The sequence below is a fragment of the Astatotilapia calliptera genome, chromosome 16, assembly GCF_900246225.1.
Source record: "Astatotilapia calliptera chromosome 16, fAstCal1.2, whole genome shotgun sequence".
NCBI classification, from domain to species: Eukaryota; Metazoa; Chordata; class Actinopteri; order Cichliformes; family Cichlidae; genus Astatotilapia; species Astatotilapia calliptera.
Window position 1 is genome coordinate 26,748,387 of NC_039317.1, and position 10,512 is coordinate 26,758,898.

General features: G+C 40.2%; 1 protein-coding gene across 1 annotated transcript; it reads right to left on the bottom strand.

Annotated features, from left to right (window-relative positions):
* Positions 1–929: 929 nt before the first annotated feature.
* gtpbp8 (GTP binding protein 8) lies at positions 930–10,050 on the bottom strand. The gene is made up of 8 exons (XM_026145631.1): positions 9,901–10,050; positions 9,417–9,617; positions 8,472–8,625; positions 6,569–6,667; positions 4,716–4,846; positions 3,945–4,044; positions 1,458–1,576; positions 930–1,172 (listed from the first exon to the last, which is right to left on the bottom strand). The coding sequence occupies exons 2-8, from the start codon at positions 9,584–9,586 to the stop codon at positions 1,082–1,084; spliced, it is 864 nt and encodes a 287-aa protein (XP_026001416.1). The 5' UTR covers positions 9,587–9,617; positions 9,901–10,050; the 3' UTR covers positions 930–1,081.
* Positions 10,051–10,512: the final 462 nt, after the last annotated feature.

Here is a 10,512-nt window from a genome sequence, read left to right on the forward strand (position 1 = left end):
TTGTCTTAGTCATAGTTTTATACTGGAAAGTCAACTGTGACATGGCGTTCACTCAATATTTAACCAAAACGGTCATCTGTCCTTACGCAACCCAAAGCCTTCCCATGCAAAAGCCCATTCAAGGTGCAGCATGGAAACTCTAAGTCCCACCGTCAAACATTCGCCCTTTGTATCCGTCTACATGCCAACCTCATTAGACAACACTCTCTGGATAAGACAAAACATAATTTTTAAAAACAAACTGAATAAAAACACTTGCAGTACAGAGAAGTGGGATTGTAATGAGACATCTGGCAGCATCATGTAAGAATAAATGTAAAAAAAAAAAATAATAATTTCATCAAAAAATAATCGCCTCCAATCTGACCCTGAGAATTCTGATATTCTGCATACAGCTTCAGTATATTTAATGAAGCTGTATGCAGAATATTACCCTTATACTATGATCATTTTCTGAGACGCAGACCCTCAGTAGGTGTGGGTGCAAATTTGTTTTTTAATTATTGTTTTTAGCATTTTTCAGCCCTAATAATTACATAAGTACTAGCGATATCCTCAGTAAATTTTCAGTAAATTCTCCTTCCCATTATTGAGCGTAACCAGTGGTTTGTACATTAGAAATAAACAGAGTTTACAGCAATCATGAAGGAAACTTGACAGTGATCCTACTACCTCCTAAATAGTGTTCCTGACTTGGTTAGATGATGTGAAGTTGGTTTTCATAACCATGGCAATAATTGTCATCATCTCTATATGTTTATTTTCATTAAGCCTAACAGTGGCTTTCCTCAGTTGCACTGAGATTTCTTTCAACCTAATATTGATAGTTCCAATCTAAAGACACAAAACACAAATTCAGAGCAGTAAAGTGTCTGAAACTGGACTTGACAGTCTGTCAAACTAGAAAGTAAGAAGATAAGCAAACCAGAGAGTCTTTCACATTTTATTAGAAAATAAAAGCCTCTGAAGCAGTTTTTTGGATATCAGGTTTTGTTGTTGTTGTTGTTGTTGTTGTTGTTTTTAAAGAAATGTAGCAGAGAAGCCCGTTTGCCCCTCTCAGCGAGACCGAGTCGGCCTCTTTTCAGCTCTGTGACGTCTCCTTTAACCTGATGCTGCCTGTTACATGAGCGATGAAGCATCTCAGCAGGTAAATCCCCCCAAACTGGATTGAGCTGTTTCACAAAGAACACAAAAAGGGAGAAATATAGACATTTTATTATGCTGTGAAGTATTGTTATACTGTAAAACTATCAGCTTTCAGGCACTGAGTTTGAACAAAAACAATAATTAATGAAAACATATGTGTCAGAGTCAGGTTTAATATAACAATAGAAATCCAGGAAGTATCACTCAAGCTTCAAAGGAAGAAGACTCATTGAGGGCTCTGTTTATATTTTTTCATCACTAAGAAACCCACTGTGTGAGTCTTGGTCTGTGAGAGGAAGTGAGACAGTTACCTAATAAGAAACGGTTGAGGGAAGCAGCTCGTCGTCTCTGTCTTTACCACATCCTGAAGGTTCAGCAAATTTGTCAGCAGAGTGCCACTCCCACATTTGTCGATCTTTGTCACCACCATCTGAACAATAAAGTACAACTCTCAGAAAAGCGCACAGACAGGATGTCCCCATGGCTCCCCCAAAAAGCCTTCAGTAAATCCAAAACTGCAAGAAGAATACTAACGGGGCTAAGAGTTGTGAAGAATCCGGCTCCATCATATTCTAAATACTTAATTGTGCCATATTATTCCACTTATCTCAGTCTGTCGGCCTACTTGACTTACATCGTTTCTAAAACTAAAATGGGAGACAAGGCCCTCTGCTGTGGAACCAGCTCCCAGTTTGGATTCAGGACACAGAAACAGTCTCTAATTTCTCTTCTTTTAAGATTAGGCTTCAAACTTTTCTTTGTGATCAAGGTTATAAATAAGTTATGAATCAGATGATCCTGATCCACTGATAACTTTTAAGCTAGTGCAGAAGTGTTAGCACTGTCACCTCTCAACCAGAGGATCCTGGGTTAAAATCCAGCTTGTGGTCTCGGAGTGAAGTCTGACCAATGTCCCTGTGGTTTTTTTCTTTGGATGTAGACACCCTCACACAGGCCAAATGCATGCACGTTAGGTTAACCGGCACTTTTAAAGTGGCAAATTACAGTGCTTGGAATGGCACGAAAGCACGGTTAGAATAGTTTTTTATTCTAAACTGTATTGAGTGCCCAGTAAGACTGGAAAAGCACTATATAAATACTGGTACCTTACATGGACCCTCCCTTAGCAAGGATATGTTTCACTTTATGCTTGCTTCTATCATCCTGAACTAACAAAGCAGACTAGCTCTGACACCTGGTGGTCTCTTAAAAACACTGCACTCCCTGATCAGCATTTTAAAGGATTCACTTTGTTGTTGTTCTCCTGCAGTTCAAAGAAATGAACGAGGAACCCGGTGAGTCTAAAATGGGTGCAGCCTTGACTGTAAAAGCTGTACAGAAAATCTATCGGCAAGAGAACGTAGACCTCCTGCCACCTACTACCATGTGACACTCAATAAACTTCACTGACAAGTCTGTCCTTTGCCTTGTAAATCATTAAAAGAATCCGATCATTTGCAACCACTACTTCCATGTAATCATATTTAAAGTGTGTACACTCCCCATTTCTTTTTCAACTTCACAGAAATATCAGTTTTAAGTTTGAAACTGTCTTCGACTGTGCTGTCACAGCCTTAATGTGTTGCAGTGTTTAATCAGCTCAGAGCATGAATAATTGACCGCAGAGTGCGCAGCGAGCGGGGCTGCTTCATTTTAACGGCCAGTTTTTAAATAGCTGAGTGGGAACGTTCAGCATTAATTCAGTGTGGACATAATGATGAAGGACTGAGAAGAAGAATGAGCCACATGTAAGGCGGAGGGGGAGGCACTTCGATGCTTGTTTCCTCCTGGAGAACACGGCGGGTCTGGACCCACGCTGGAGTGGTGGCGCAGTGGCAGGATGGCTGCTGTGTTTGCTCAACCAATGTGATTTCTGTGCAGAGGAGTTTTTTTGTTTCCTGTTCTCATGCTGTCCTCCCATAGGAGTCCAGCATGAGTAGAGGTCTCTTTTTTTCCTCTTGTACTTTCCCATTGTAGTGTACATTTCAGTGGTTTTCTGTAATGTTACCGATCTCCGACCTGTATCCCCATGTGATGTCTGTGTTGTGTGTGTAAGGTCGGGGGCGGGTCCATTCCACTGCAGGGCAACCTGCATGTGGCGAATAAAGCTGATTGATTGGTTAGTGCTCAACAACTCCACCAAAGAGCACAAACCCAAAGAGACCCTCTTGATCGTGGCTCAAGAGTTGGGAGTTCGCCTTGTAATCGGAAGGTTGCCGGTTTGAGCCCCGGCCTGGACAGTCTCGGTCGTTGTGTCCTTGGGCAAGACACTTCACCCGTTGCCTACTGGTGGTGGTCAGAGGGCCCGGTGGCGCCAGTGTCCGGCAGCCTCGCCTCTGTCAGTGCGCCCCAGGTTGGCTGTGGCTACAATGTATCTTGCCATCACCAGTGTGTGAATGTGTGTGTGTGTATGGGTGGATGACTGGATGTGCAAAGTGCTTTGGGGTCCTTAGGGACTAGTAAAGCGCTATATAAATACAGGCCATTTACCATTTACTCCACAAAATATTCCACATGAAAGCTGATTAAGGGGCCCGGCCGGGCACAGCCCGAAGAGGAGACATGGGCCCATCCTCCCGCAGGAGGCGCCATAGGGGTCGGGTGCATTGTGTGCTGGCTTAGTCTGCTGCCCCTGCGACCCGGCCTCGGATGAAGTTGGATGGAAAGCTGATTAAATTTAGTTACTTTCAATCAACTAACCAGGCTTCACTTGTTCTACAAACCGCAAGATCTTAAAACCTTTTTTCGCACCAAATCATCCTGATGATTACAAAACTGAAATTAAGCCAGAGTCCTACCACATACGGACATCGGGTCTCCTCACACATCTCCAAGGCAATCAGGTCAGCCTTCTGCAGACCGACGCTGCCATCGACCAACAGGAAGGTCCTCACGAGGCTGAAAGAAGACATGTTACACAAGGTTTTTTAGTGAACACCAGGTTCGCACCAGGAAGACACGGTCGCTCACCATCAGAAAGACAGGAGCACAAACGCTGAGTGACATTTAAGCTCACCGCAAACCTAGATGTGTCACCTGAGACCTGGTGAACATCCATTTAGTTTTTATTAGTTTCAGTGTTAGTTTATACTTATTAGGAACTCCTAAATAAGCGGGAAGGATCAAATTAATATAAGAGACTGCATTTAAAAGCTTAAGACTACTAATGTTAAACATTTTCCTTTTTAAAATGTTGGTTGTCAACCACCTTTTAAGTTTTGTATATATTGTCTGTGAAAGTTCTCAGTCATCCAGGTCATAGTACTCTAAAGAGCTTGGAAAGAAAAGCGCTGATTTTTGTGAACATGTCTTTGTTGCCAAAAACATCACAACAGCAATGACCAATCACTACAAGGCAAACTAAACAGGCTTATATTAGCAGATAGCATTAGCCAAACTGGTTTTTCACTGCAATAAACAACTTTTCCTTACTTACCTCAACCCCTCAGGATAGTTTCATAGCATGATTTCTTTGGCTAACTGTCAGAGGCAATCCTCAGTATTGCTCCATCATAGACATCATGAATAAACAACACAAACAAGTCTTTCATCAGCTCTTCATCACTTACTTTTTCCGTGTGTAGAGGTAAGGCTCTACCATATCCACAAAATCTCTGGGTGCCTTGTGTCCATACCCTGGCATGTCCACGATGGTGAAGGCTTTGCCCACTCTGAAGAAGTTCATCTTCTTTGTGTGACCCTGAAGGTAAGACACAGGCAAAGCTTATGATGTCCAGATATTGATGAACTCAGTCATTGCAGCATCAGTGAGTGTGTTTCAACTTTGTAACATTAAATTACAATGTTTAGTTTTTATTAGTTTCAGTCTTTTTATTTATCACAAGGAGGAGCAGCATGTAAGAAGTTCCAGATGGGGAAAACATGCAAACATGTAGACATCATAGTCTCTATAATCAGGCTGATTATGTGTAAAATTAAAACCATTGATATTTTTTGTCTAGTTATTTTTTCCACTCTTACTTTGATTTTCAGATAAGTTTTAAATAACCAGAAAAAATCCTGATTCTTGCCGATTGTTTGCAACCCTCATAACGCAAACACAGAAATGGAAGTGAAAAGATGGAGTAGCATGTCAGTGCAGTGTGTGATCTGGGTACAAGCGAACTTGTAGAACTTTGGCAAACTCATCTGAGGATTTTTGATGTGGCTTCACAAAATTATCACGATCAAAACAACGCAACTGACGACAAAAAAAATAAAATAAAAATAATAATAATAATCACACAGTGTATGCCCAGTTTTATATACACCCTAAACAGATCGCCAGTCTGTTGCAGGGCTTAACACATAGAGACAGACAACCCTTTACACTAACATTCACACCTATGGGAAGTTTAGAGTTACCAATTAACCAATGCTCACTAACTGCATGTCTTTGGACTGTGGGAGGAAGCGGGAATACCTGGAAAGAACCAACACAAACACAGGGAGAGCATGCAAACTCCACAAAAAAAAAAATGATGATGACCATGAGGGTGGAAATGACCTCAGGGCCTTTTTATTGTGAAGTTTCTATCTGCCAGTTTCTATCTTATTTTTATCCCTGTGGCAAATGTGCATCTTCTGAGCCAATCTCTTTGTAAAACAGTGACTTTTATTATTTTCTACATGTAACACATTTACAGAACACACACTGAATGGTCCCCACACCAACACAAATTCAATTAAAATGTGCACATCATATTACCAACACTTTCTATAGTGCAAAATTTATGTTTTTAACTTTTATGCTCAGTTTTGTCAAACTGAGAAGTATTTTTGATGATAGCAGGGTACTGAAAATACATCAGTATCTTTTTAATACATTTTCAGTAAGATAACTAATGTTTGAGATGACTGATTTATAATAGAGGCAGATTAGAGTTTCCTGTCCAAGGTCCAAACTCATCACCTCCCGTTATGTCATGGCAGAGGGAATGATGGGAAATTTGCAGCTTAAATAGGCGTTAAACTGAGTGAGGCATACTCATGTGTACCACCTGAAGTAGTTCCCAGAATTTGCTCCATTTCTTAGATGCAGGTATAAAAAAAATGTTATTTTTAGAAATTTTTTTTCTACAAGCTAACCCTCGTCTGTGTTTAAGTGAGTTGGTCAGAAATTCTTACATCTCCTCCCTCGCCGTAAGAAAGAAACTGAATATGCAAAGTGTAATTTGAAGTTTCCACTTCCAAAAAAGGTCATAATTTTAAGAGTATTTAAAAAAAAAAAGCCATCTAATAGTATAGAGCAGATCATTTTAAGTCATTTTCACAGCCAGAGCGGCCAAAGAACAACAGAAAATCAGCAACAATCAGGTGTGAATGTAAACACAGCATTTTATAAAAGAAATAACTGAGGTTTGTGTTTGTTCACCACTTTAAAGGGAAACAGTGTGTGGAGCTGGAGTGACGAGTTACTCACTGCAGTTTTAGAGACTCGGACTTCCACCTCAGGGGTGAGAGAAAACAGAGCTTTGATGAGAGACGACTTGCCCACGTTGCTCCTGCCGATAAAACACACCTGGAAAACACCAACAGGAAGTCAGCTGCAGATTTGTGTGCTGTAATTTACAGTTCTGCGATTTTTATCCTGGAATCTTTTTCCTGCTCCAGTTGCCACCATATCACCTTTAGCGCCATTTAGCCATGTGGCACACCTGCCAGGTGGACACTGTCATCGAGCTTTGAACGCTTCGCCTTCTGGAGAAGGCCGAGTGGTAACGGAACTTCTCTGTCCTGTTAACACTCGCTGCCAGAGCTTAACGTTCTTCTCCATGAGGTTATAAATCTGATGATTTATTAGCCATGTTCAGTTCTGCTTCATTATTCATGAGGATGAAGAGACATTAGGTTACATTTTTCATCCATTTAGGGTTGAGGAGGGACGAATAAGCTACTTAAAGTCCACATTCTCTTTCTTTACAGCCATTCTACCTGACCCAGAGTCAGGGAAATTATTCTGCACAAGTGTTTTGTGTTAAACCTCAAATGACCACTGAAATAACTGAGTAAAGTGATCATATTTTACACAAGAATCCTTTTTTAAATGGTTGTTTGTGCTCATACCTACAACATTTACTTTATCATTCAGTTGTGGTTTTGAGTCACTTTTCTGCAAGGAAGAGTAATCCAACCCGACTCATCTTCTGAGCTGATTTCATTGTCACTTTGAGTCAAAATTTCCACCTCAAACCTTTTCCAGCAAGAAATGTTGCTACCCTCACTCTGTTAGCAAAGAGGCTGTGTCCAGTAAATGTGGCTTACTTTGTGAAAGTGCTTTGAGTGCCCAGTAAGAGTAGAAAAATGGCAATTATAAACCAGAAAGGAAACAATTATATTGTAGTGACAAGAAATGGAAAATTATAGTCAAAGCATCAACATGTTTCAAAGAAGACATGTTGTCATGACAAATGCATGGGGGGAAAAAGCCCACTTTTATCATTAAATATATCATTAAGAGCAAACAGAAATATGCGTAACCCTTCCCTTTGTAATCCACTTTGATCAAGTATTTACCTATTAAACAAACCTGCAATGTACTGTTGGGTAATTATCACCTTACATTAACTATTAATGACAGGCTAAAGAAATTCATGATGGACGCAGCTAAACTGGCATCACTGATTGATTTGTGAACTCCCGTTGATCTCAGCACTGCAGTCCTCAATATCTTGTTTCTGTGGCGTCATATTTAAACAAGAGGAACAAATGCTATGTTTTCAGCTAATGCTGCATCCACAGATACCTGCTAATTAGTGCTCAGTAACATCTAAACAAAATCACTCACCAAAACTGGAGCTCAGACTTTTTGGATGGTCTGTTAGTGAAATGAAGTGCACAACACCCATATTATTGGTCAGAACTATGGAATTAAAATGCTCCAAAACGCTCCAAGAGCACAAATGTGGTCCAGAGGTCCAGTTCAGAGACTCTATTTAGCAGTTAAGAGTCAGCTGAGCGTCTGTGAAAGTTAGTGTATCATGATAGTATCAAGATATGGATTTTGAGCTTGTCTGTCTCACTGTGGCGATGGTAACATATACAGATTGGCATTATCCAGCTTTGTAGATCGATATAGATATAGGCCATAGACTGTATATAAGAGATGGAGGTCACTAGCAACTAAGACCATGGTCTCATCAGAAAAGTGTTTTATGAGGTCACAGATTCAGTGAGTAGGCGTATTCTCTCACGACCTTCTTTTTAAAAGCTGAGGAGTTGCCTCCTGCTGGCCATTAGAAAGAATGCATGTTTACGGCACTCCCAACACCAGAAGTTATGTCCATGATTTATGTACAATGTTTTGAGCAATGCTGTCCTCTGACCTCTGGCTGTTTGAGATCGGGTGCGTGCTCCATCCTTTCTGCAGAGATATAGTAATCGATCTTATGAGACGGTGAAGAGTGGAAGAGCTTCTCTGCCTCAATCATGTCCTCCAAAGTGGGATCAAAAAGCTGGAACTGTGTCCGGTCCACAGACCTGAAAATACAAATATGGTTCAATTTCATTAGAAAATGTCTGTATCAACAGCTACATGCTACAGATTGAAACAGAAGCCACTGGCAAACTCATTTATATTTTTTAAACGGTAAAAATAGTTCCTCCAAATCTTTTACAATAAAAACCTTACTAAAAATGAAGTCTGTCAAAATGATACCAATGAGGTGCCTCATTAGTTAGAAATATGCTGCAGTGTAATATTATATAATAAGATAAAGTTATTCATGTGCAGTTATTTACAGGCTTGTACCCATTATCTATTACCTACACCTACATTATGTTTGTGTAATTAAAGTAAAGAACTGACACGTTACCCTCCGATTTTTGGAGGCTTGCACTCTCAGAGTGCTTTTTATTGCTTTATTATTTATCATTGTCTTACATTCAGGTATTTTTATTTAATTAAAGTGAGTTCACATGTATTGCTGCCTTGATTGTCTTTGTTTTCATTTTGATTCATGAAAACTTTCACACAGATTTAGTTTCATCTGTACATTTTTCCATAACTTAGACATACATAAATATTTTAAATTAAATTAGTTGTGAGAACAGTGGCATAATTTCTGTTTTAGTTGTCGTAATGTTTAATTTTTTTGTGTCTTACATGTTTCTGTGAAGCATTTTGTGCTACTCGTTGTAATGGGTGCTGTACAAATAAACTTGATGATGTTATCTTTCACAGTTATCAGTGCAACTCCAGCAGATGATGCCAGCTCACGTTCACAAAATCTCCACTACTGATGACTAAGAACCAGCCCTGTTTTACGCACCTGTGCAGGTAAGCCTCCAGCTCGCTGAAGGGGTACAGCAAACTTCGCAACTTCTTCGGGGTAAGTGATGTGACCTTCTGCACCGAGGCCAGTTTATGGATCCTCTGCCCAGTGGCACAGCTGACAGCAACCCCAGGCCGGAGCCGCAGGAGCTGCCGGACAGGAAGCATGTTACCCCGCTGATTTCAGATCAGTCAGACCCTGAGAGGAGATGCACACGCGGAGGTCACCTGACAGTTTCGCACAGGTACAGTCCCCCCTGAACTACAGCAGCATAAAAAACCTCCCCACTTCCACTTCTGTAGTTTAAGTGTGGAACACAGTCACTCACTCTTCATGTTTCATAAAACAGTAAATTAGAAAACGTCCGAGCAGATTCTGCGGCTCGTCTTGTTCTCTGCGAGCTTTTCTGATCATATTTAATGGGGGGCAGGGGGAATAAAAGCGTCCAAAGTGACTCCATTCATTTCCTTATATTACTTACCCGAACACCTCCACCTTCACGGCTTCATGCGATCAGAGAGCAGCGGAGTTTCTTTGAAAATGAACCTTTAAGCCGCGTCCATCGCTTCTGTTTACACACCGTCCTCCATGTTGCGTGCACCGGTCAAATGCATCCGAATGAAACAGCTCAACAACAGTTCCGCGACACAAGTTTAAAATTCCGATTTTCCCCAACGATAGAAACTTTACCGATATACTTTTTAAAAGTCCCAATCAACAACAAAACAAAACAATCGAACAACCATTTTTTAAATATCCTGTTATTCTGTTTTATTTCTCACAGAATGAGATGTTTCACTTCATGCAGAACGCTTTGTTGTAATACATTGAAGTTTGTACTTTTTGTGTAGGCTGCTTAATCTATATTTTTACTTGTTGATTCTTTTTTTAATTTCATTTTATTTTTAGTTAGGGATTCACTAATTGTTATCCATCATTACAAATCTAATTTCAGTGGTTGTTTATGTAGTCTAACATAGGATGAGCAACTCTCCTATTTTTTTTGCACTTGTTGACTTGTAAAAGCCTATATGACTTTTTTTTTTTATTTCACCATTCATTAACTGTACAGAGAAGGCATCGTTTAAATATG

What these genes read in the sequence shown, in the direction of transcription:
- gtpbp8 (XM_026145631.1), bottom strand. Translation starts at nt 9,586, where the DNA reads ATGCTTCCTGTCCGGCAGCTCCTGCGGCTCCGGCCTGGGGTTGCTGTC. An exon ending in TCCGAGTCTCTAAAACTGCA is followed by an intron (nt 4,847 to 6,568) that starts GTGAGTAACTCG and finishes TCTTACCTTCAG; the next exon opens with GGTCACACAAAGAAGATGAA. An exon ending in TACCTCTACACACGGAAAAA is followed by an intron (nt 4,045 to 4,715) that starts GTAAGTGATGAA and finishes GTCTTCTTTCAG; the next exon opens with CCTCGTGAGGACCTTCCTGT.